The sequence below is a fragment of the Poromitra crassiceps genome (genome assembly GCF_964638095.1).
Source record: "Poromitra crassiceps genome assembly, chromosome: 9".
NCBI lineage: Eukaryota > Metazoa > Chordata > Actinopteri > Beryciformes > Melamphaidae > Poromitra > Poromitra crassiceps.
In genome coordinates, this window is record NC_139630.1 from 43,056,661 (window position 1) to 43,084,253 (window position 27,593).

The window sequence follows — 27,593 nt, forward strand, 5'->3', positions numbered from 1 at the left end:
CATCTAAGAAATAGAAAAGTTATAGCAGAATGGGAATGGGTGAGAATTATTTGGTTTATTTACAGTAGTTAGTCGAAAATTCAGTTGAAATCCAGCATTTATTTATTTATTTTTTACTTTTTTTTTAGTTGGCACGTTGAAATTGTTAGAAAAAGTAATACAGTAGGTGGCGGTATGCACCTAAGTTGTTTGCGATCCGCCATTAAATCGAGAGAAGAAGAAGAAGCGTCATTACCATCATCAAGTACTTCCAGGGTAATTCTGTACAACAACGAAACACCACAAAACCTGTTGTAAATATCTCACTCCGTGCCGCCGTCCTGCCACCCATGTGATATCTGTACCCAGGCTGCTGACTACACTTGACTGGTACCTGCTTCATGTCGACAGCGGTGCTTCTTGCCGCTGTTGTCGGCGGTGGAGTGTTGCTCATCATGCGCCGGTTGTTTCCCCGGCAGAAAGCCGCACAGCTGCTCCGGTATCCAGCTGACGCGATGCGGGGGAAGACGGTCATAGTGACCGGAGCCAACAGCGGGATAGGGAAGGCCGTTGCCGGGGAGCTGCTCAAACTCCAGGCCCGGGTCATCATGGCCTGTCGGGACGAGCGGAGCGCCGAGGAAGCAGCCCAGGACATCCAGAAACAAGCGGGGCCCGAGCACGGCCAAGTGGTCATCAAACACCTCGACCTCGCCTCATGTGGATCAATCCGCAAATTCTGTGAAGAAATTAGTGAGGTGAGTTAAGAGGGTGATGCTATGTTGAAGGTGTTAAAAGTTACTGCTGTGCTGTAACAGTTAACAGCTTTTGAAATGACCATCTCTAGTTCATTCCAGCCATTGTCACACATACAGTAGAAAGGACACTGTTGATCACCTCAGTTGCGTGGGAGCTGTCAGTGGTTCTGAAATGCAGAGCTACCCCCCTCACTCCACAGCTAATGCTACCGACATTTGGAGCAACTCGGATAGGTGTGATGGGTTAAAATCGAGGTGGAGAAATCATTTCGATAATTTCGAAGCTGTATTCAGTCCTATATAATTGAGTTGGCTTACAACTACTGAATTTTTGGGATTTTCTTTTAATTATGAGTCATTGTGGCCTGTGGACAAATGTTGATACCCTGCCCTTGCTATTATAATCAATGTATAACACAATATTTGCTGCTGTACTGTATTACATCAGGGATGGGACCACATGCTCACGATTCGATAGTCGATGAGGTACACGATTCAATGCAACCACAATACAGTGGAATAAATAAATGTTCAATGACAACAAAGTCTGACTGTGCTGGATTATGTTTATGTCTGAGCGGCAAATCTTTCTAGGAATGGCACTGGCTTGATATAATGTAAACAATTTAACAATGTAAAAACTTAAAAGTGTAAATATAATTTGGGTGTAGAGTTTGTGAAATCGTGATGGGGCAAGCTGTCTCATTTGTGATATATATATCAAGATTATATTTCTGCCCCATGATGCATATTGTCACATTGTATTGTGAAATATTGTCCATCCCATCCATATATTATACCATACTACTACTATACGTAATATTCTGTACTATAATACTTTAGTTAACTCATTAAAACATTCACACCCAAATGCTCTCTAGTTACCTGTGCTGTAGGTATGTTGTAAAGTTGAAATTGACAGATGAGTTTTTAACTGATTTCAATCTGTGTCCCCATCAGGAGGAATCCAAGATTGACGTGCTCATCAACAATGCAGGCATCTACCAGTGTCCATACACCAAGACGGAGGAGGGCTTTGAGATGCAGCTAGGTGTCAATCACCTGGGCCACTTCCTCCTCACTCATCTGCTGCTGGGCCTCCTGAAGGCGTCCGCCCCCAGCCGCATCGTGGTGGTTTCCTCCAAGCTTTACAAGTATGGCCACATCAACTTCCATGACCTGAACAGTGAAAATAGCTACAACAAGGCCTCCTGCTACAGCCAGAGCAAGTTGGCCAATCTGCTGTTTACCCTTGAACTGGCCCGCCGTCTGGAGGGCACCGGGGTCACGGTCAACGCCCTCACCCCGGGCATCGTGAGGACCAGGCTGGGCAGGCATGTTCACATCCCCCTGCTGGCTAAACCCCTCTTCTACCTCGCCTCATTGGCCTTTTTCAAGAGCCCGTTGGAGGGGGCCCAGACTCCCCTCTACCTGGCCTGCTCCCCGGAGGTGGAGGGACAGTCAGGGAAGTGTTTTGCCAACTGTGAGGAGGAGGAGCTGATGGCCAAAGCTATGGACGAGCAGGCAGCCAAGAGACTGTGGGACCTGAGTGAGAGAATGGTTGGGCTCACTCAGTAAGCAGAGCCTTATGCTGTGGGTGTGTTTAGTGTGCCGAGGTATCCAGGAGCAAGATACTAAAGCAGAGAGAGACACTGGTGGAAAAAAGACACATTGCGACCTCGGGGACATACTTTTCAATTGACTCCTTATTTATCTTATGTTTGACAAATTATGCCAATGAAATCCATTAAGGTGTGATGGGAGATTATGTTTTTCTGGCTTTCATTAAAGGACCAGTGTGTAAGATTTAGAGAGCTCTATTGGCAGAAATGGTATATTTATTTTTCACAAGTATGTATTAATTAGTGTATAATCACCTGAAAATAAGAATTGTGTTTTTATTAGCTTAGAATGAGCCCTTTATATCTACATAAGGAGCAGGTCCTCTTCCATGCAGCCCGTCATCTTTCTACAGTAGCCCAGAACGGACAAACCAAACACTGGCTCTAGAGAGAGCCTTTTGTGTTTTTCATGAGTTTTCCTATCCGCTTTGGAAGGGAAGATTGAGGGGAAGGGTATTCAGTTGGTTGCAATCTGCAACCTCACCGCTAGATGCCACTAAATCCTACACACTGGTCCTTTAAGACTCTTAAATTAAGAGTATATAAATGAAGTGTTTGTGAGTGAGAGTGCTGAGAGTGAGTGTACATTGTGGCGAGATGATGATGAATTGTTCTTCAATGACAGGTACAGTATGGGTCTGTTAAAGTGATGATTCACAGAGAGCATCCTCATCAACTGTTGGGTGTTTGACATTTTGGCTCCCTAGAGAAGACACACAGGGAGGCAAGGCTAAGCACTGCGTTTTCAGATCATCAGTAAAGCAAATCTAAATGCCTATTTAGTATTTGTGTTAGCCTGCCATCATGATGTTTAACCATGTGGGCTTTTACATATACTGTACTAGTCATTTCACGCGCTCATTTCTAGCGTGCAGTTGCTGTAGCGCAACACCCAGCCGCCTTATTATAGTGGTCAGATTTTGAACAAACTTAAATCATTTGTTTGGTGATTTACTGCCATCGCCTTGCTCCCGGTATATAAAACAGACATACATTTTTCAATCCCACGCCAGAGAATAAAGCACATAGCCTAGAAAATCACTGTTGTCTTGAACTCTTACAGTTCATTCTCATCTGAGCTGCCATTTCTCTCTGGAGCTGCATGTTCAAGTGAGATCAAAGGAGGGAGGAAGGATCTTATCTTTACTTTGTGTTTTTATGGGAGACCTGGTGGTGAATCCCACCTTTACAAACACAAAGCAAGTACCAAAGCATAATACAGGCAGATCATGTGTGTGTTGGTAGCAGGATGCTGAAAAGTCAGTCAGCAGTTTGGAATAGGGGAGAGGGAGTCCTTATTATTCTGTTTTCTGTTTTGTTTCATGCTTTGTTTTGACACAATCTGCATTGTTTCAAGTATGCATACTGCATTGTTTGATGCAAAGGACTGCTGCGCAAAATAAACATGCAAAACTCAGCCTCAGTCTAGGTGTTTGATTGGTGGCAACGAATCGGACAGATAGCCTCCCCTACTTAGCCTCTCAGCTGCTAATATAGACTGTGCAGCCTGTGTGTTGTCGGGATGTTATAATATTATAATGTAATTGTTACCTAGCAGGGCAAGGCGAGTGAAGGCATATGTAGCTAGCCTATCTATTGTTTGATTAACTACAACTAAATATTAGCTTTAGCTAAATAATTTGCAGTGGTGCAGCCATATCATATATTATCTTTGAGTTAAACTGAATATAGTAATTAAAAAAGTCTCCTATAGACAGCCATCAGTCCTGTAACTTCTGAATACATGCACTGATCTAAAGGCTAAATCACTTGAAAGAAGAAACCTGTTTCAAAAATCCTCTCGTCCCACTAACACAGGCAGGATATACTTCACCACCCAGTACAGCACCATGGCCCATAGTGTCACAACCATCATCAAAAAGAATTGGGCCATCATACAAAGTGATCCTGTCCTAAAAAATGTGTTTCCTGATCCTCCAGCAGTGTCATTCAGACGGGCTCCTACGCTGAAGGACAAGTTGGTCAGAAGCTACCTGCCAGCCATTGCTCCCAATGAGTCCTCCTGGCTTCGCCGCCCTGTGGGAAACTACAAGTGTGGTGGTTGCAACCATTGCAATAACATTGTCAAAACTAACAGCTTCATAGATGTCTTCACTCAGAAAACCTACCAGGTCAGAAGCTTTGCCAACTGTAACACCACTCATGTTGTTTACAGATTAGAATGTGAATGTGGGTGTTTCTACATAGGCCGCACCAAACGCAGGCTGAAGGACAGATTGCATGAACACAAATATGCAATAAGAACCTTTAATCCTAATTATCCTATGGCCAAGCATTATAAAGAGGCTGGACATGCTAATTGTAACTCTTTAAGAATTATGGCCATTGAAGTCATCCCGAAGTCTGTCAGGGGTGGAGACAGAGTCAAACACCTCCTTCAAAGAGAAACATTTTGGATAGTCACTTTGAAAGCCACTACTTTTCCTGGTCTGAATGATGATCTTGACTTTTCCCCCTTCCTTTGAAGGAGTTTCCAAATGGATCTCCTCTTCTTAAAGTCTGAAGTTCTCCATTTTTGTTTATTTTTTGTTTATTTTATTGGATACCCATTCTTTTTGACTAAAAGAGCAAATATGCTCCACATTGTTTCTATGCTGACGCTTTGGCTAATTCTGGTGTTAAACATCTGTTTCAGTGATAAATATTGTCACATGTGCTGATGCTTTGGTTATTTCTGGTATAAGTCGATGCCAGCTGTAAATGTTGTTGCAATTCCTATTTAAACTTTCATGTGATCTTTTCTATATGGTTCTTGACCTGTATTGGGTTGTTGTACCTTTAAGCACCAAGATGACTATTTTCTCTTTCCCTATTTGCATAATTGTGGAATTCTGATTGGATGGCCATCCAATGATGTAATCTTGCTGATTGTCTACATAAGGGCTGTCTTAGATTCACATGTCCTCTTACTCCCTGATGAAGGCTCCTGTGTGAGCAGAAACATGTTGGTGTTTTTTAATCTATAGCCATGTTTAAAATAAAGGCTTTTAAAAAAAATTCTACTACAAAGACCAGTGTTGCTGTGGGATTTTTTAAGGTTTGCTCTCTTCCACTCTCCACAAAGGTTTTTTTTGCGGGAGACAAACTTTATTTTTCTATTAACTACATGCACTGATCTGTTTAACAGAGGCAGGAGTCTCAGATTAGAGGAATCTGACTGTGTACAAATTAATAAAGCTAAAATAAGTGTATTCCTGCTTTGCTAATGATGTTGTAAAAGTGATGCATACCACTCACTCAGTCGACTCAGGCGTCGGACCTTCCACATGTCTCGTGCTTCCATCAGGGTCCGCAGCTCCCCAGTTGTTGCAGCTCTGCAGTCCTCTTTTAGGGTGTTCACCATGGTCTTTTAGTGGTCTCTAAATGGCATGCACATCTCAGAACAGATTCTTGTTAGAAGGAGCTATGTCAGAGCCATGTGGTTATGAATCAGTGCAGCTTGGGTGGACGATTAATAAATGTGTGGCACTTTTATTTTTACTAGAAATATTGCATGCTGATGGAGGCGCTGGTAGTGAGATGGTGTAGTGCTAGCCATCAGTAGATGTTTTATTGCAAACAGACATGAAAAGAGATTGCCAGTAGCATTGGACGGTGCACAGCAAGTGCCCAGATGGGCTGTGAGTATAAATAGGCCTAGAAAACCTAGATTAGCACTGCTTTCTTTAACAGTGATCTGACCAAGACTCACACATATTAAGATCAAAGAGAGAGGTGATCTCCTCGTAGCATTGAAGCATTCATCAATGAGCTGTCACATTTCATTCTGTTGAGACGTCACATTATTGCTTGTGCTGTGCAAATCTTCAATGGTTGGAATTGGAAAAGTATACCCCTATCTAGTTCAGCAGTTGTATTTGAATGCTAAACTTGTGCATAGTTTAGCATGTATTTTGCAGTGTGGAAAGGAGGGCGGCTGGTAATCCAGTTTCCGCCCTTGATGCGTTTGAAGTGTAAATGCCTTCTGCTGTGTCTGGAGAGGCAGGAACACTCAAGTTGACAATGGCAATGCGATCAGTGAGGTGCCGCAGCACTGTGGCTCCCCCTCATCTCAGCAGGAAGAAGGGAGGAAGTTAGCTGTAGCTGCAATTTCAATGGGAAATTCAAATAGAAAGAGTCGCCAATGCCCTACCCATTGAGTGCATAACGCACAGCCTGACTCATATATACAGTAGTAACAGAGGCGGCGTGTTGAAACACTATCAAGTGTTTGTGCAACAACATACTGTATATTCAGTGTACCTCTTACAAATAGGGGTATAACCACTTTAATCTAGAAGTATTAGCTAAAATGTAATCTAGAAGTATTAGCTGAGATTGAATCTAGAAGTATTAGCTGAGATTATGTGTGACAGTTTGATATCACAAACTCATTATTGCACAGCATCCATTTCCCTGCTAGTATTTTCCTGATGGTGACTAATTTGAACTACAGTAGCCATATAACCTTGCATTTTAAGGATGCTGATGTTGACACAATTTTCACCTACTAACCTATTTCTAAACTCTAAACCCCTCTCAACATTGTCTTTTCTGTCTCCACTAAAGATTGAACAAAAATGTAAAAAATAATCCTAAATTCTGGGATAAAACTACTGATCAGATGTTGCCACAATAGATAGAATTATTTTGCCTGGTTCCAGACCATTGAATCCGCCCACTTCCCGAGTAAATAGAATGTAACAAGTTGATAAGGACATACATCCACAGTTTAAATCCCCACACAGCTACACCGAAACACTCCCCCCAAGGCTCTGAGCATATATGCATCATTTGTGCTTTATTAAGTGAACAAAACAACAAAAATATATAAACATGCATTGTCATAGAAACAGGGTTGCAGTGGCTTAATGGGGTGGGCATCCAAATTTGAGGTAGAATGGGGCAGGAAAACCTCGCCATGGGATACAGAGCAAAAAACCAAAACAAATGAATATTGACTGCTAAGACGTTTAACTAAGATTTTTACATCTCAAAAAGTTCCATCAATAACAAAATAACACACCCATCCATAGATTAAATTCAATCAAAAGAAGATAAACAAAATGTATGTATGTTCCACATTGTTCATTTCAAATTGTTTTGCGTTGTCTTGCCATGTTAAAAACATTCATAGTTAAAACCTCACATGGCCAGCAGCACTGTGTCAGCCTGTGATTTAAAAAATGACTGAAACAAATCAATGTGCAGTTTATACGGGCATCAATTCTCAATTAAAATATTTCTCTGAGTTCTTTCATATAGGCTTGGCAGTTTCTCTCATTTCAATTTGCGTATATACAAGTTCCAGGTTCATGAAGAAGATTTGCATTCATTTGATTGTTTTGGGTGTATTTCTTACTAACAGCTACATACAAAATATATCACTGAATTTGTAGAGTTATAAGTATATATTTGTACATTGGAAATTGAAATGTAAATACATATTAATGAATACGTTCTTACAAATGTTATCCTTTTCCTATTGCCCCGATTCTTTTGGCATGACTCACTTGTTCAGACATTCATTGAAAACCATACTGAAAACCATTACCAACCATTGCCATACAATCAAAACCTAAAAGAAAATCAGCAATAAATACATGTGAATGATAATGTTTGTCACTTTGATTGTATTTCCAGGGCACCTGGCTACAATTTCAACCGTTCTCTATGAATCATCGTGCTATTAGAAGGTATAGCTTGACCTACCATGACCTTACCAGGACCTTGGATCTCTTATTCTATCAAAGAATATCTGAGTGGAAAGTCTCTTAGTTCAGAAGTGTTCCATACAGCTGGGCCTTGGTCAGACTGTCCTTCCTGGAGAGTCCCAGTGAGCCAAATTTGTGGTTGTACGGAGGAGGAGGGGGGGGAGGGGGTGGTGGCGGTGGGGGCGGAGCCTGTACAGGCAGGCTTTGCATCAGGTCCTCCAGATGGCGCTCCTGTACAGGCAGGCTTTGCATCAGGTCCTCCAGGGACCTGTTCAGAGATTCGGTGGAGCTGTTGATGGGGCTGGGACCCCTGGCTGCCACGTTGCCCTCCCTCTCTTTGGAGCTCCCTGAGTGGTAGAGGCTGTGCTCCGACTCCTGGCTATCCTCCTTGGCTTGGTACAGGTGGGCCTGGCTGCATTCGGGACTGGGGCTGGTGGCCACCCACACTTGGTCCACGACGCCCACACCGTGGTAGTAGTCGGCTCCTTCCTGGAAGCTACTGTACAGTGGCCCGAGTCGGATCTTGGCGGGCCGGACGGAGAAATGCTGCTCTGAGAAGCTGTAGGGCGAAGCCCGGCCGGGGCTGCGGTAGGAGTGGGCGCTTAGGTCCTCCACGCTCAGCTGCCTCCATCGGCCAATCAGCTCCTCCTCCTCAGGCGCCAGCGTGCTGCCGCGACGACTGTCTCCATAGGCGACACTCGGGGAGGAGGAGGGAGGGAGGGGCTCGTAGGGTTCGCTGAAGCAGGAGGACATGGTGCGGCTGTAGACGGGGGAGCTGCCGTTCTGCTGGTGGCTGAGCTCCGCCTGCTGAAAGGGATGGGCGTCGGCAAAGCCTCTTGGGCACTCTCCCTCCCAGGACGAGTCGCTCTTTCTCTCGTAGTCCCCTGCATCCCTCCACTCCATGTAGAGGGAGTGGTGGCGGGGGGAGGAAGCCACGCTGCTGGGCGGCCCGTTGCCCTTGTCCTCCGACCCCCCTCCGCTGAAGCTGGAGTAGGAGCTGGAGCCGGCGCCCAGCGCGGGGGGGAACTTAGCGAAGTGCTCCTGGGAGAAGCCGGCCCTCAGACCCACCGAGCCTTCTTCCGGGTTGCTGTCCGTGGAGATCTGGGGCCCGTACAGCAGTTTCCTCTGGCCGTGGAGATCCACGCTAGGCCTCCGTTCGCGGTGCCGGTCATCGGGACAGTAGAGGGCCGTGTCGCTGCTGTACAGGTCCGATTTGTAGGGTGCCCGGAGGCCCAGGGGCCCCCGCCTGCCCATGCTGTCCAGGAGGAAGCCGTGGTCCTGGGTTTGGGGGCTGGGGGAGCGGGAGGCTTGGCTGCTGCTGCAGGCCTCATCTGGCTTCTCCAGCACCTTGGCGATGAGAGAGGCGGGGACGGAGTCGGAGTAGGTGTGACAGAGTGGAGACTCTTCCATGTGCAGGGTCACTCGCTCCTGGAAGTCAGCAGGCAGCTGGAAGAGACAGAGAGAGAGGGAGGAAACGCTACTATGACTATGTCACTTCACAGCCTCACCAATCATATACAGGTCTTGCTCCTTAATTATTCAATGCATCTCATTCTACTTCATTCTACTACTACTAATGCACTACTCACCCGACATCTTTATACATGTAGCTGCAAATACTTACCACACTGTATGCATGTAGGGCGATACCATATAGTAACTATACGGTATAGTTACTATACTGTAGGAGAGTATATACTATACTGTACTATACTCTCACATGTGTATTGAATTGTGCCTTTGTACTCCATAGAGGTCCTCCTGTTCCCTCTATGTACTGTGTGTCAAGGAAATCGCTCTCCTATGTGCTAATGCCATACTTGATGAATGAAGTGATTCTGACTGTGACTACCTGAAACTCAAACAGTCAGTGACATTCTCACATGGCAAACAACAAGAGCCTCAGGAACAGAAGCAGATACATCAGAGATAGGCTACATCAGAGAAGGCAAACTGAATAGCCTTGTGTAGAAGGGAAAGGCATTGTTCTATTCTGAGCATTTCTCAAAAACCTCAAAAGCCCCCAGCCATCGTCTCTGCCTCTCCATAGCAACAAGCATTAGGCCAACTGCAGCACATCAGCAACAGGAATCTAGTCAGTTGTTGCTAATTGGCATGGCAATGAGAAGCAAGCTACCGTAATTATAACGTTGTAGATACAAGAAAGCCAAGCTAACACAGAGAACTTGAATAGACATTCTATAACAACAATTATATTGCAACTTTGACCAAACTAAATGCCACTTAATTACTGTCCACACATTTTTCAGCGTGCTTGTTTTGTAGCCGATCACAATGAGCTTTTATGTGGCGTTCACATATTCAAGCCCATCATTATATACCCTCTCATCATTATATATCTGTACCCCTCTCTGTTTGTTTGGCAGCCAAACAAAAGACTTGGCTACTTCAGGAGCTGGAGAGCCATTACACTTCTCAAAATGCTGCAGCATCATCCATCAATATGCTTTCGATTACCTTCCACTCACTGGACCCGCAGCCTGGACATTTAGTGACCTGCAGCCTGGACATACAGTGACCCGCAGCCTGGACATATAGTGACCTGCAGCCTGGACATACAGTGACCCGCAGCCTGGACATATAGTGACCCGCAGCCTGGACATTTAGTGACCTGCAGCCTGGACATACAGTGACCCGCAACCTGGACATACAGTGACCTGCAGCCTGGACATACAGTGACCCGCAGCCTGGACATACAGTGACCCGCAGCCTGGACATACAGTGACCCGCAGCCTGGACATAGTGACCCGAAGCCTGGACCCGCAGCCTGGACATATAGGGACCCGCAGCCTGGACATACAGTGACCCGCAGCCTGGACATACAGTGACCCGCAGCCTGGACATATAGTGACCCGCAGCCTGGACATTTAGTGACCTGCAGCCTGGACATACAGTGACCCGCAACCTGGACATACAGTGACCTGCAGCCTGGACATACAGTGACCCGCAGCCTGGACATACAGTGACCCGCAGCCTGGACATACAGTGACCCGCAGCCTGGACATACAGTGACCCGAAGCCTGGACCCGCAGCCTGGACATATAGGGACCCGCAGCCTGGACATACAGTGACCCGCAGCCTGGACATACAGTGACCCGCAGCCTGGACATACAGTGACCCGAAGCCTGGACATACAGTGACCTGCAGCCTGGACATACAGTTACCTGCAGCCTGGACATACAGTGACCCGTAGCCTGGACATACAGTGACCCGAAGCCTGGACATATAGTGACCCGCAGCCTGGACATACAGTGACCCGAAGCCTGGACATACAGTGACCCGAAGCCTGGACATACAGTGACTCGTAGCCTGGACATACAGTGACCCGCAGCCTGGACATACAGTGACCCGAAGCCTGGACATACAGTGACCCGAAGCCTGGACATATAGTGACCCGCAGCCTGGACATACAGTGACTCATAGCCTGGACATATAGTGACCTGCAGCCTGGACATACAGTGACCCGAAGCCTGGACATACAGTGACCCGAAGCCTGGACATACAGTGACTCGTAGCCTGGACATACAGTGACCCGCAGCCTGGACATACAGTGACCCGAAGCCTGGACATACAGTGACCCGCAGCCTGGACATACAGTGCATGTATAGCCTCTGACCCCCATTATGTTTGGCAATAAGTCTACAGAGCCATCTCACTCTTTTTCACTCTGCAAGAGTGCACGCATGCAGCCAATATGCTTTGAGGGTGTGTGTGTGTGTGTGTGTGTGTGTGTGTGTGTGTGTGTGTGTGTGTGTGTGTGTGTGTGTGTGTGTGTGTGTGTGTGTGTGTGTGTGTGTGTGTGTTTGTGCGTAGGGGGGTTGTTTTATGAGCCTTACGCAACTGATGCAGTTTGCATGGATATTTCCATTCTGCTATATGGGGAGAAATGCGTGGAGGCATTTTTTTGCCTTAAAAGTGGGTCTTGTCACGTGGGTGAGACACAAGGCAGAGGGCCGATAGAGCGGAAAGCGGAGCCAAGCTGCCCTGGTGTTAAGACACTCATCTCTCTTCACCAGCAACAACAGAGGTTTGTCATGGCCAGGCTGCAGTCTGCTCGCTCTCTCTCTCTCTCTCTCTGCATTCCGTCACATAGTTTGACAGATTCCATGGCATGCTTAATCATCTTCCAACTCTTTTGATGAGCCGCTACAGATCAGTATAAAAACTACACTCTGACTCTGAGAAAGACTCCTGAGCCTTGGCTTAGTTTATAATACTGTCTCACTGATGTACTGATGGGTGTCATGATGATGTCATGGTGATGTCATGGTGATGTACTGATTGGGTGTCAGCAGAAGTGCAAACCCACATCTCATTTCAGTCCCCTGTCAAAGAGATTTCAGGATGGGAAGTTTGCTTACAGTATTGAAAATCTAGGTAAAGATGTTCCCTTATTAGTTTAGTACCTTAGTCTAGCTAGGAGATATTAAATCAAAAATATTAACTTCAGTTTTAAAATCATTGTCGAATGCAGACAATAATCTCATTGGTTGAGTTAAAACTCTGTTGGCGGGGCCAAAGAACCACAATTCTTTGGAGGGCAAGTTAGCAACCAGCAACTGTCAAATTTGAATGGCAAAGAAGGGTCAGACTTGGAAGGTCAGTTACGCTAACTAGCTCACCTAATTAACTTACAGTAATGTGGCTTCAGTTAGTTTCATCTTAGCTAGAAAACCTGATACTTTGGCACTGAGGTTTAAGCAATGAGATGAGTTGTGCCTCCATAGCAGCTCTGCCTGGAAATAACAGAATAGTTGCTATCGCCCTTCTCTGCAGCGACCTAGTCATCATCGCTCCACCTGGGCTCCACTCTTATCTTCCCGGCTCCCCCCGGTGGTGGAATGACCTTCCTGCTGCAGTCAAGATAGCCGAGTCTCTCCCCATCTTCAGTTATGAGCTAAAACTGCATCTCTGCACACACCCCGCTCCGCCTCAATCACATACCTTTCCACATAATTTTCTCCTTTATTATGCCAAGTTTCTTTTCCGAGCACTTGTCTCGTACATGGGTATTCAAAGGTCAGAGCATTTTTTGAGAAGAGTTGAGCTGCACTGAATTCAACACTGAATACAAGCTGAATGGCGTGGATTCAGGGCTCACCTCAGAGAGCTGGGCCACATACAGTGACTTGTTACACTGGAGAAGCTGAGCAGCCAGGTTACAGTCCTTTCTGTACACTTCCTGTGGAGATACAACATGACCCGTGAGAAGACATCAGGAATACTACGTATCATGTTGTCTGAGATACAACATGGCCCATGTTAGAAGACATCAGGAATACTACTCAGCATGTTGTCTGAGATAGCCTACAACATGGCCAGTAGAAGACATCAGGAATACTACTTGTCCCAATTGTTACAAAGATCCTACTTGTGTTGGTGAATTCCCCCCTCATCTCCACTGGCATGACATCACTTTACCTGCACCTTCAGAAACTTGAATTTCTTTGCGTCTAAGATTTTCTCCAAAGAACTACATTTTCATGTCTACACTAGGTTGTCTAGCTGCGCACTGTGACAATGGTTGCTTTTGTGCATCAATTGATACATAATTAGGAGCAAAGATATGCTGAAGTGCTGATATGTGATGATCATCAGTTTTGCAATTACCGCTTATGTAAAGCATGAGTAAAAGCTTATCCAGTGTCAGCTTTGATTCATAATTCCATTTTTGTTCTGTCTTATTCAGTTGGAGAGCCGTCTAGAAACAATGTGAAACTGAAATGCATGGTCTGGTTCTCTGGAGATGACAATAAAGAGATAAATTAATTTTGGAGTTGAAGGAAACCGTCAGCGGTTCTGACAACCTTCAAACTTCAAAACATATCAACCTTCAGCGGTTCTTACATTGTCCTCTTGTAGTTAAACATATCAACCTTCAGCGGTTCTTACATTGTCCTCTTGTAGTTTCTCGATGGTGAGCTTCGCCTCCATCAGATGGTTGTTGAGAACGATGATCTCTCTGCTCAGAGCTCGTTTCTCATCATCATGATGCTGGGACTGAGGGCAATGACAAAAAACGACCTGTTATGAACAATTAGGCACTTTGGCAGCCCCTAGTGGCAGGAGGTGATAATTGGTTTTGACAACTTAATTCTCCAGAAATCGTGTAACTTGATGTCAGTAAACTGTGCACTTATCTGAACTAAATTTCCTCTTCTTAGTGGCTGGTAGGAGTGGAGGTGGTTCAATTTTGTTGAGTCATCATTGGTGACTCCAGCTTGCTATGGACTGAGTGCTGCTCAGTGCTCATTGTTGTTTAGGAGACACTTTGATGTTTTGTAGGGCTGCAACTAACGATTATTGTTATTGTCGATTAGTCTGTCGATTATTTTCCCAATGAAATTCATTGTAGTTGTATGTAGTAATAGTGAGATAGAAAATGGTGAAAAATGTTGGTCAGAAGCCCCAAATGACGTCCTCAAATGTCTTGTTTTGTCCACAACCCAAAGATATACAGTTTACTGTCATAGAGGAATAAAGAAACCAGAAAATATTCACATTTAAGAAGCTGGAATCAGAGATTTCTTTTTTACTTTTCCCCCCAACCGATTAATCGATTATCAAAATAGTTGGCGATTAATTTAATAGTTGACAACTAATCAATGAATCGTTGCAGCTCTATTATATCGCTCTTAAATTTAAATTCAGAGATTTCTTGCCAGTGTCCATACTCAACACTAGAAATTAATTTAGGGAGATATGGCAAATCTACAGGGTCTCAATGAGTGTGTGTGTGATTCAGGCCAATATTCTTTTGTATTCTTGTATTCTTTACAGAAAACTCTTGCAAAAGTTTTCTCTTATCTCTTCTAACTTTACTGCACCGCCAGCACCTTAGAACAGTGCGTTGTGAGTTAGCGCTAGCCCTTAGTATATCACTGCTTTTATCTGTCTTGTAATTACACTCCCTATAGTTGTGAAGGGCCAGGAGGTCAGATGAGTTTGCTGGGACTCTAGAGTAAACAAGCTTTATGATTACAGAGAGAGTTTACTCGGAAACTCTTTCACCCTGGAAGTAGGCAAACGTGAAATGAATCAATAAGAGCTGATGAGGAACGCTTCACCAGAAGAAAAAAAAGCTGTCTGCCTTTATTTCTAAACGACAATCATTTTTTTCTTTTCATGAAAGGCCGGACGACCTTCAGTTCCCTACTATCAGTACCTAACATCTCATTGTGATGACGAGGACGACATGCCCAGTCGGTGAATATTTTCAGCTGTCTATTCAAGAGCAAAGATGCATGATGGTCATATGGTGTTGCCTTGCGGAGCTAATTGTATCTTTCCACGGACAAAAGCAAAATGAAGTGTGGCGCGGAGCACTGGGAAACAATGGGCTCGCTATCACTCTGCCACTGGAAGGAGGACAGCCAATTGTACTAAGCCATAATTAATGTCAGTGGTACCAACAGCAGGCCATTCATATTCAAATAGGTTCTCAAAGCTTTCACCGCCATCTCTATAGCTTGTTTACTGTAGGGTAGGCTATGTGCTTCTCCTTCTTTTGTGTCTACAGGTGGACTAAATGGGAACTAGCTTACTGCAGGGTAGGCTATGTGCTTCTTCTTTTGTGTCTACAGGTGGACTAAACGGGAACTAGCTTACTGTAGGGTAGGCTATGTGCTTCTCCTTCTTTTGTGTCTACAGGTGGACTAAATGGGAACTAGCTTAATGTAGGGTAGGCTATGTGCTTCTTCTTTTGTGTCTACAGATGGACTAAATGGGAACTAGCTTACTGTAGGGTAGGCTATGTGCTTCTCCTTCTTTTGTGTCTACAGGTGGACTAAACGGGAACTAACTTACTGTAGAGTAGGCTATGTGCTTCTTCTTTTGTGTCTACAGGTGGTCTAAACGCAAACTAGCTTACTGTAGGGTAGGCTATGTGCTTCTCCTTCTTTTGTGTCTACAGGTGGACTAAACGGGAACTAGCTTACTGTAGGGTAGGCTATGTGCTTCTTCTTTTGTGTCTACAGGTGGTCTAAACGCAAACTAGCTTACTGTAGGGTAGGCTATGTGCTTCTTCTTTTGTGTCTACAGGTGGACTAAACGGGAACTAGCTTACTGTAGGGTAGGCTATGTGCTTCTTCTTTTGTGTCTACAGGTGGACTAAACGGGAACTAGCTTACTGTAGGGTAGGCTATGTGCTTCTTCTTTTGTGTCTACAGATGGACTAAACGGGAACTAGCCTACCCTACAGTAAGTTAGTTCCCGTTTAGACCACCTGTAGACACAAAAGAAGGAGAAGCACATAGCCTACCCTACAGTAAGCTAGTTCCCGTTTAGTCCACCTGTAGCTAGCTATGTGCTTCTCCTTCTTTTGTGTCTACAGGTGGACTAAACGGGAACTAGCTTACTGTAGGGTAGGCTATGTGCTTCTTCTTTTGTGTCTACAGGTGGTCTAAACGCAAACTAGCTTACTGTAGGGTAGGCTATGTGCTTCTTCTTTTGTGTCTACAGGTGGACTAAACGGGAACTAGCTTACTGTAGGGTAGGCTATGTGCTTCTTCTTTTGTGTCTACAGATGGACTAAACGGGAACTAGCCTACCCTACAGTAAGTTAGTTCCCGTTTAGACCACCTGTAGACACAAAAGAAGGAGAAGCACATAGCCTACCCTACAGTAAGCTAGTTCCCGTTTAGTCCACCTGTAGCTAGCTATGTGCTTCTCCTTCTTTTGTGTCTACAGGTGGACTAAACGGGAACTAGTTTACTGTAGGGTAGGCTATGTGCTTCTTCTTTTGTGTCTACAGATGGACTAAACGGGAACTAGCTTACTGTAGGGTAGGCTATGTGCTTCTTCTTTTGTGTCTACAGATGGACTAAACGGGAACTAGCTTACTGTAGGGTAGGCTATGTGCTTCTTCTTTTGTGTCTACAGGTGGTCTAAATGGGAACTAAGCCCCCACAATTCTGGCAGACCTGCCTCTACTTGGGATTTAAACAAAAATACAAATAAAGTCTCAACCTGGGGTAGCTTCCACATTGGCTTCATTCTTCAAGACTGGAGGACATGCATGGCCTATCAACCCGCTCTGACTCTGGGTGGGAAAGGGGTTCTTGATGATGTAAGCGGAACTGAACTTTTCTTATCATTTTACTGTTGTCATTTTACTATTGCATTTTACTATTGCTTGCATTTTGCTATTGCATTTTACTATAGCTTGTAATGTAATGTGTAATGTGTTTGGACGCCAGGAAGACTAGCAGTCGTCTTGTCGTCAGCTAATGGGGATCCTTTTAATAAACAAATAAACTGAAGATCAGCCACTTGGCAGACCCAACTGCAAAAGTGGGGTTCAACCCCTAGAGGGCACTCTCACTGCATGAAAATTATACAGTGTGTAGAATTCTAACAGTTTACTCTCAAATATGGAGATTTTGCTGAATCCTTCAGCAACAGTCATCATCTACTCCCCCTCATGCCAGTTGAAAACACAGGTGAAGTTTGTTCATATAACACACAGGGAGGTTGTCAGCACAACTTCATAGCAGCCTTCTCCAAAACAACTGAAGTCAGTGACCAACTCTTCACAGTTCCAAAATGACCTACTCTATATTGTGTGACAATCTGAACTACAGCGGATTGATTTGCTGGCATGTGGGCGAGTAGATGACAGAATTTCTATTTTTGGGTGAACCATTCCTTTACCCCCCTCACAGCCAAAGAGCCCCCCCCCCCCACACACACACAAACACACACACACACACACACACACACACACACACACACACACACACACACACACAGACACAGACGTCTCAGTCGAACACTTACATTTCTGTGGATCTTTTCCTCCAGATCTTGGTTGATCCTCTGCAGTGCTGAGTAGCTGTTTTGTATTCTAAAGGACACAAAGAATGACATTGCTCACTTGCAGACAATAGTGTGTCCATACATACACTTCTGACTGAGACTTCTCCAGACACAAAATATGCATATCTGCAGCCTCAGCAGTATACAATTCAGAAGTCATTTACATGCCAGGATTTCAGCTTATTGCACTTGTGAGAGCTGTTTTCACAAACAAATCTCACCCATCTCATTCTGCTGATCAGATCATAGGCGGTGATACATAAGGCACCATTTGGGGCAGCAGTGCCTATTGAGTGTGAGCATTGTTGCTTCAGTCACATGGGAACATCTTATTGAGTGTGTGAACATTGTTGCTTCAGTCACATGGGAACATCTTATTGAGTGTGAGCAATGTTGCTTCAGTCACATGGGAACATCTTATTGAGTGTGTGAACATTGTTGCTTCAGTCACATGGGAACATCTTATTGAGTGTGAGCAATGTTGCTTCAGTCACATGGGAACATCTTATTGAGTGTGAACATTGTTGCTTCAGTCACATGGGAACATCTTATTGAGTGTGAGCAATGTTGCTTCAGTCACATGGGAACATCTTATTGAGTGTGAGCATTGTTGCTTCAGTCACATGGGAACATCTTATTGAGTGTGAGCATTGTTGCTTCAGTCACATGGGAACATCTTATTGAGTGTGAGCAATGTTGCTTCAGTCACATGGGAACATCTTATTGAGTGTGAGCAATGTTGCTTCAGTCACATAGGAACATCTTATTGAGTGTGAGCATTGTTGCTTCAGTCACATGGGAACATCTTATTGAGTGTGAGCAATGTTGCTTCAGTCACATGGGAACATCTTATTGAGTGTGAGCAATGTTGCTTCAGTCACATGGGAACATCTTATTGAGTGTGAGCAATGTTGCTTCAGTCACATGGGAACATCTTATTGAGTGTGTGAACATTGTTGCTTCAGTCACATGGGAACATCTTATTGAGTGTGAGCAATGTTGCTTCAGTCACATGGGAACATCTTATTGAGTGTGAACATTGTTGCTTCAGTCACATGGGAACATCTTATTGAGTGTGAGCAATGTTGCTTCAGTCACATGGGAACATCTTATTGAGTGTGAGCATTGTTGCTTCAGTCACATGGGAACATCTTATTGAGTGTGAGCATTGTTGCTTCAGTCACATGGGAACATCTTATTGAGTGTGAGCAATGTTGCTTCAGTCACATGGGAACATCTTATTGAGTGTGAGCAATGTTGCTTCAGTCACATAGGAACATCTTATTGAGTGTGAGCATTGTTGCTTCAGTCACATGGGAACATCTTATTGAGTGTGAGCAATGTTGCTTCAGTCACATGGGAACATCTTATTGAGTGTGAGCAATGTTGCTTCAGTCACATGGGAACATCTTATTGAGTGTGAGCATTGTTGCTTCAGTCACATGGGAACATCTTATTGAGTGTGAGCATTGTTGCTTCAGTCACATGGGAACATCTTATTGAGTGTGAGCATTGTTGCTTCAGTCACATGGGAACATCTTATTGAATGTGTGAACATTGTTGCTTCAGTCACATGGGAACATCTTTTTGAGTGTGTGAGCAATGTTGCTTCAGTCACATGGGAACATCTTATTGAATGTGTGAACATTGTTGCTTCAGTCACATGGGAACATCTTTTTGAGTGTGTGAGCATTGTTGCTTCAGTCACATGGGAACATCTTATTGAGTGTGTGAGCATTGTTGCTTCAGTCACATGGGAACATCTTTTTGAGTGTGTGCACATTGTTGCTTCAGTCACATGGGAACATCTTATTGAGTGTGTGCACATTGTTGCTTCAGTCACATGGGAACATCTTTTTGAGTGTGTGCACATTGTTGCTTCAGTCACATGGGAACATCTTTTTGAGTGTGTGCACATTGTTGCTTCAGTCACATGGGAACATCTTTTTGAGTGTGTGAGCATTGTTGCTTCAGTCACATGGGAACATCTTTTTGAGTGTGTGCACATTGTTGCTTCAGTCACATGGGAACATCTTATTGAGTGTGAGCATTGTTGCTTCAGTCACATGGGAACATCTTATTGAGTGTGTGAACATTGTTGCTTCAGTCACATAGGAACAACTTATAGAGAGCCAAAGTGAACGTCACTTACTGCTTCAGCATGGTACCAGAGATTTTCATCCGCCATTTATTTTCCCATAGACATTTTGTAAAATGCTTATAAAAATAGTTTTACTTGGTCAAACCAGTGGGCAAGCCCACCCCCTTCCCTCTGATGATGCGAAAGTGAATTGAAAAGCTGTAGTTCTTTGAATGGCCACTAGGCGTCGGGGCAGTAGGCATTCCCCCCATGTTAAAATGCCCCACTTTGTAACATGATTAAACATCTTTCCAGTTAGGAGCGAAACACGGTTTGGGTCTATATAGCTAATTTCACCTTTTCATAACAACTGTAGGGGGGCGATTTTTATATAACTCGCCCGTTTGGAGTAAAATAGATGATAGAGAAGGGGGTGATTGACAGATCGCCTGTCCAGTGATCATGCAGCTTGCCGATCACGGACCAATAGCAGGCGGAGCTGCGGCTCTGGGAAACTCCCATCTCACGTGAGGTGCGGAAGGACTCAACCCATTCCCTCCCACTCTGCTGACGAAAAATCTAGATGGTGACACCCACCGTTTGAACTCCGGCAGGAAAACTAAATTTAATGGCATAGATACGTCCATATCATTTATGTCTATGGGTCAAACCATTGTTTACATGTGTCGTGACTGGTCGAATACCATCAAACTTCCTCCAGTCTGAAGCATTTTTTTTCTTTGGAAGATGACAACTTCCTCTGGCCAAATTTTAACGGGCTAAAGTACAGACTGGAGTATTTGAAGATTATGGAAGAGATACAGGGGCGGACTGGGATCATAATTCAGGCCGGTCATTTTATACCAAGCAGGCCAGGCCGATACAGGCCGACACGCGTGCCGGCATCCGAAGGGCGGCGGCGAAAAATTTGGGCCGTTTGAAGCCCAATTTGGGCCATTTGAAGCCAGATTTGGGCCGTTTGAAGCCCAATTTGGGTCGTTTGAAGCCAGATTTGGGCCATTTGAAGCCCAATTTGGGCCGTTTGAAGCCAGATTTGGGCAATTTGAAGCCCAATTTGAGTCGCTTGAAGCCCAATTTGGGCCGTTTGAAGCCAGATTTGGGCCGTTTGAAGCCCAATTTGGGCCGAGTCCAATTTTACAATGAGATGCACCCACTTTAACCCTGAATAAAGTAATAAAACCACTAGTAAACCAGTAGGCGGCGCCTGGCCTGCTGTTCAGTGAGTGGCCTGACTGCGGGCACTTTTTTTTTTTTTTTTTTTACAGGCCAGGCCAGGCCAGGCCACCGGGCATTTGCTCGACGTGCCCGATTATGCAGTCCACGCCTGAAGAGATAGACTGGCTTGAGAGACTAGCTCTTGCTCAGACACGGGACTGTCTGAAGCCCTAAATTCACTTCACCATTGCACATTTTCTCAACTAAACCCATCCTGGGACTGAAGCCAGGGATCCTCCAGTCAGAGTCCCTTCACAAAACCACTTCCCTAACCTCTGACCCTGTCTGTCACTTTGATGCCTGTTCCATGCTGCCCATAATGGGGCATTCGTTTTGTACTGGGAACTGGGGATTTCACGGTTCAAAGGTCAAGAACGCACCCATACCGCCCTCATATTTCCTACGCCGATCTCGGGGGAGCCTCACCAGCCCTGACCACAAAGTCCAAGATGGCAGGTCCGCACTTCAACAGTAGTTAAAGTGGTAGTAAATAATTACTAGCACTTCTGTCTTATTTGTGCCTCATTAAATCAGTCACACACAGTAGCCTACTGTCTAACCTCTATCTGTGGACATCAGTGCAAAATACCGCGAAATGCGTTGTTTATCAACTGTTATTGCTAACAATGGCTAGCCTGGCTAGAGCTAACCCTGGCTGGTTTTTCCAACTGTTTAAATGGAACACACATAACTCGGGTGTGACGTCACTCAACTGGGATATCCCTAGTTCCAAATACAAAAGGAATGCCCCATTAAACAGCCCCTGTGCGTCTCCACTGTACCTGCGCAGTTTGTCGGTGAACTTGTCGAGCTCTTCCTGTGCGCGGCGCAGCTCGGTCTCCAGGTACTGCCGCGTCGAGTCAAACTCACTCTCCAGCAGCTCCAGCTTGTGTGTCGTGTAGGAGAGACGCTTCCGCAGGTCCTCTTTCTGCTCCTGCAACGAGCTACACACACACACACACACACACACACACACACACACACACACACACACACACACACACACACACACACACACACACACAGCAAACGATTGTGTAAGGGGCATATCATCATCAAGGCAGCAAGCTTGTAACTTGGTTATAAGATGCTCGAAATCGACTTATAGGGTCTACAAATCTTTTTTATACATCCCCGAACAACCATGCAGCAGTGATGAGAACATGATGAAAAGTGATTTGTATGAAGACAGCATGGGACCAAAACACAGAGCCCTCATTAACATTTCAGGCTGTAATGAAGGAAGTAGAGCTTTTTAAAGGGACAGTTTAAACACACAAAAAAATCAAAAATACATATTTTCCCTCTTACCTGTAGTGCTATTTATTAGGGATGGGCATTTCTAGCAAAAACACTATTCGAAATTCGCTGGCCAAATTCGAATTTAATTCGAATTTCGAAAAAAAAAAAAAAAATGTAAAAAAAGATTTTTTTTTTTTTTTTTTTTTTTTTTTACATTTTTAATTTTTTTTACATTGACATTTTCGAAAATAAAAAACAGTTTTGACAATCATGAGTGGTTGTGGTTCATTAAATATTTAGTAGGCTCAGGTCTGAGTGCCAAAGGGGTGCCAAAGTCACCCCCTCTCCCTCTTCATGGGATTTCATCCGCCATTCATTTTTCCATAAACCTTGCTTAAAATGCTTATAGCGATTTGACTATACTTAGAATCAGGGGAGACAATGCAACATTTCACTCAAATTTTTTTTTTTTTTTTTTTTTTTTTTTTTCTCTCGAATTTCGAATTTCAATAATAAAAGTCGACCTTGATAATAACAACGATTATTCGAAAATTCGAAATTCGATGCCCATCCCTACTATTTATCCATTTAGATCGTTTTGGTGTAAGTTGCCGAGTTTTGGAGATATCAGACTGTCATAGAGACGTCTGCCTTCTCTTGAATACAATGGAACTGGGTGGCACTCGGCTTTGGTGTCCAAAGTGCCCCAAAAAATACATGTGAAAAACTAAACAGCAATAAAGTACCGCACCGCAGGGATGACATATTTTTGTAGGCGGAAGGCGGAAGTCCCGGACTTCCTGGATCTTATGGGGAAAAGTCAATGGGGTTTTAGAATGGGGATTTCAATTAAATGCATAAAATAAGGTCTGTGGTTAACAAAAGTTATGGGAGTGGTCATTTGGGTTCAGCAGGGTAATCTTCACGAACGTGAATCACTTTTATGCCTTTTGAAGCGTTTTCTAAAAGTCGCGTTAAAAAACGCATTCAAAAGTCATAAAAGTGATTCACGTTTGTGAAGATTATCCTGCTGAACCCAAATGACCACTCCCATAAACTTTGCACGGATAGGAACTGGTGTTAAAAAGGAGAGATAGAGCAGCAGCAGCGGGGAGGGGCTGGGGGACTTGGTGTGTGTGTGTGACTGTGTGTGTGGCTGTCTGTGCCCAGCACAGCTCAGCTCAGCTCAGAAACACAGACCGCTTCAAGAGAAAACACATTTACGAGTTTAAAAGCCAAGAGTGACCCTGCCAATGCCAGATAGCCTACCGTCTTAGGTTGCTTCGGGTTGGGGTTGCAGACACCGTTTCCTAACTGGATGCATCAATGCGAAGGAGCAAGCGAACATCAGATTGTTTCAGTTTTTTCAAATGTCAGCTGAGCGACCTGTCTATTAAGCCATCTTTGGTTGCTATCGGATCGATTGGTGCAGAAAAGCAAACAAGTAAATTCCTAAATCATCGGTTCAAAAGCTGTACCTGATTATAAAAGCATAATACCCCACTTTTTTCCCCTTTTCTTTTTTTTTACCTTATGCACATGTGCGAATATATTGGTAATGGCCGGTTGATGGGCTGATGGTGGCCGGTTGGACATTTTCTAAATTTCGCACAACCCTAACGGCCGATAGCTCCAAAACTCGGGCAAACTCGCACCGAAATGATCTAGACGGATAAATAGCACTACCAGTAAGAGGAAAATTGTGTATTTTTGATTTTGGGGTGAACGGTCACTTTAAAGCAGGGATACTCAACTTGCTTTGCCACTTGCCACTTTCGTGAAATGATAGAAGGCCAGAGGCCAGTTAATAAACAATCAGATTGTAGCGGATTGTAGGTTTTTGGGGTGTCAGCCGGAGTTTAGTCTGACAATGTTGTGCACACCGGATAGTTAGTTAGGTTAAGTACATACATAAGTGCCTGGGTAGCGAGCAGACGGCGGTATTTGACAATTTAGCAGCTAAATCATAGATTATTGAAAGATATTCCATATTCCAGACTGAAATGCTATATAAGTATTGGGCAGGAGTATTGGCCAGAATGACATGAACATTTGGACACTTATTCAGCGGGTATCTTGCATGTTGCGTTCAGGTGCACTGTAAAATTATTATTATTATTATTTTTTGCAATTCTATCGCGGGCCACACAGGGGGCGCCCGTGGGCTGCATGTGGCCCGCGGGCCGCCAGTTGAGTATCACTGCTTTAAAGTCTTTAGATCTTTGAGCACTACATCATTTTAAGCACTAAAGACCTTGCAGCACATCAGAAACCCAATCATCAGTGAGATTGGTCCTACCGACAAATGAGAGGGCTTAAATCTGTGATGAAATATGAGCCAATGACCTCCAATCCATCACAGGAATGGACTTTGAAGGCAGGGATTCAGGGAACAGCCCCCCCCCCCCCCCCCCCCCCCCCCCACATGTAGTCCAACCAGGCGGCCCAGTGACCGCTGTTTTCAGAGTGTGTGTTTTACCTGGGCCTCAAGCTAATGAAAGGACAAGTGTGAGTGCAGGAAAAAGAGGAAATGTCTGTGGCTGTGATGGATGTGAGCGTCCGTGGCTGGGCCTAATGGAGCCTGTATTGACGGACAGATGGAGGAAGGAGGCTAATGACTCTATCTGCAGCCGGATAGCAGAGAGCGGATGGAGATGTCACTCTTTTCTCACACACACACACACACACACACACACACACACACACACACACACACACACACACACACACACACACACACACACACACACACACACCCTCTTAACACGATCACAGACATGCGGGTGGGCAGTGAAACAGCATAAAAAAAAAAAACTCTCTTTCAGCGCTTTCAAGTCCCTAAGAGGAGGCGTAATCCAATTTCCATCTTATTAACATGTAGGCTAATATATCTCCAATCAGTGGGATGAAGAATAGACTAGGGCCATCTACACTACAGACAGATGCTTTCATTGCAATCAGCCATTCAGTTATTGTTGATTATAAACCAAATATTCGCAGCCTAGCCATTTCTCATAATTGTAGCAAGGAGATTAGATGCAGAATTGCACTGGCTTCGGGCACCCTCACTGGCTTCAACAAGATACTAGATACTGAATAGTAAGGACATGAGTACAGGAACTAAATTGAAAATAAACAGTTGTGTCTTTAGTGTGCTATTATATGCATGCGAAACATGGACTCGGGACAAAGACGATCTTAGAAGACTGGATGCTTTCGAGATGAGATGCTACCGGAGCATATTAAACATCAAGTGGCACCACAGGGTGACCAACACAGAAGTGACAAACAGAGTGAAACCTGAAAGTAGACTGCGGCAAATCTGAATGAGGAGGAAGATGGGTCTCTTTGGGGACATTTGTCGCGTCGTGGACGACCATCGCCTCATAAACACAGCAACATGTAGCATGACTGGAGGAACGAGTAGAAGGGGGCGCCCTCCAAGACGCTGGATTGATGACATCAAGGAGTGGTCTGGCATGAGAATGGAGGAGCTGATGGGGGCGGCGAGCAACAGGCAGGAGTGGAGGAGACGTGTTTGTGATGCCATTTCTCTGTGTTGTTTGGTTTGCTCTACATTGTACGTCTGCTAAACTGCTTCAGCCAGATTGTTCATTTTGGACACTCACGCCGTTAAGGCATTATTGAAATGAACTGATTCACTGACATGCCAAACACAGACACAATGAAAACCTGACACTTTAGTCTCATGGTACACATGCAACAAATATGTGTTGAAGTAGAGTTTGAGTTAAGGCCCATGTCCACCAGCTGTGGCACAGCTCCGTGCAGCTGTGGCACAGCTCCGTGCAGCTGCCACAACAGACCCACCAATGTCATCTTGTCAGACGCATGCGGATCCGCTAAAAATAGAACAGGCGCGTCTTTTTTCCGATAGGATGGATCAGCATGTTTGTAAACTGTTTGCAACTGCCGTTCATTTTAAACAGCGGTTCATTGTGGAACCATGTATGCCCTCTTTGAACTATAACTACTTCTTCATACTCCATTCAAACTTTAAACAAGTCACCACTTTTAGGACTCTATCACCTTAATTCAGCTTTAATTGATCTTTTGTTTTGTTGAGAAATCGCAGTTTATGTTTTATACTTTTTTCAATCTTTATAATGGGACCCTATGGACATGGAGCCAGGAACTCGACAATACCACATATTAAACATGGGACCCTTTAGCTACTTCTGCTCTCACTCACAATGTCAAAAGAAGTGATGTGATGTATAGTTGTTGAGATATTAACGTTTGTTAGCACAGCTTTTCAGCTTTATTTCATACTAGTTTTTGCTGCAGTGGCACCCGGAACTACTTTTATGTTGTCGTGATGTCACGCTGATGGTCGATTGTCCTATACCACATGCCTTACCCATCTATTACATGATGGGTGAGCGTCTGTTCCGGCACCCGTACCGCAGCTGGTGGACATTGGGCTTTAAGCAAACATTTGTCAGAGGCAGAGCTAATTGGAGGCAGAAATTACTGGTTGAGTTAATGGGCGGAGCAAAGAAGCACAGTGTTTTTGGCTTGTAGCAGAGAAGAGGTAGACAATGTTATGACGTGTAGCTCACTTGTTAGCCTACTTATAGAAACACTATAGGCTACTAGTAGCTAGGTTACATAAACTAGCTATAGCCTGCTGAGCCTCCAAGATCATGGATGCCATGGTCAGACTGAATGGAACAAAGAAGGTCATCATTGCTATTTATATTTTGATATTCATATTTTGACCAGGGTTACTTCTTTGCCAATCAAGTATGCTAACTTGCTTTACTAATTAGATTTCTGCCTCTAAACTAGCTCTGTGCTGAGAAATGTATGTAGTAGGCTATAACCAAAACGCAGTCTGTGTTGAACTGCCCCTAAACAGATAAATAAACTAAACTGATGGGTTGAACACCATATAGAGGTACTGTTGATGATTTATTAAGTGAAATCAGTTCAATGACAATGCCATTATTCATCTTATTTAAGACACTTCCCACTATAATCTGTCAACTCAAATTGGCATCTAAAACTGTGTCAGAGTAAAGACACCTGACAACAGAGTGATTCAATTAATATGTCAACTGACTCCATGGCATTTCAGTACTGTATTTTCATAATCCAGTCAGCC

General features: G+C 44.3%; 2 protein-coding genes across 2 annotated transcripts in view; one reads left to right on the top strand and one right to left on the bottom strand.

Annotated features, from left to right (window-relative positions):
• Positions 1-339: 339 nt before the first annotated feature.
• rdh14b (retinol dehydrogenase 14b) lies at positions 340-3,397 on the top strand. Its single transcript, XM_083642798.1, has 2 exons — positions 340-734; positions 1,695-3,397. Exons 1-2 carry the CDS (start codon positions 381-383, stop codon positions 2,310-2,312), a joined length of 972 nt encoding a protein of 323 aa, XP_083498924.1. The 5' UTR covers positions 340-380; the 3' UTR covers positions 2,313-3,397.
• Positions 3,398-8,130: 4,733 nt separating this feature from the next.
• Positions 8,131-27,593, bottom strand: part of LOC310782839 (brain-enriched guanylate kinase-associated protein) — a gene marked incomplete at both ends in the record, with an annotated part of 19,900 nt that continues 437 nt past the window's right edge. The window contains 5 exons of the mRNA XM_083643611.1: positions 8,131-9,516; positions 13,193-13,273; positions 13,984-14,091; positions 17,869-17,935; positions 22,006-22,167. Coding sequence (XP_083499737.1) covers positions 8,131-9,516; positions 13,193-13,273; positions 13,984-14,091; positions 17,869-17,935; positions 22,006-22,167 — 1,804 coding nt within the window. The remainder of the gene's footprint in view (positions 9,517-13,192; positions 13,274-13,983; positions 14,092-17,868; positions 17,936-22,005; positions 22,168-27,593) is intronic.

Coding starts and splice junctions, on each gene's coding strand:
- rdh14b (XM_083642798.1), top strand. CDS start 381: ATGTCGACAGCGGTGCTTCTTGCCGCTGTTGTCGGCGGTGGAGTGTTG. Junction 735..1,694: donor TCTGTGAAGAAATTAGTGAG/GTGAGTTAAGAG, acceptor TGTCCCCATCAG/GAGGAATCCAAGATTGACGT.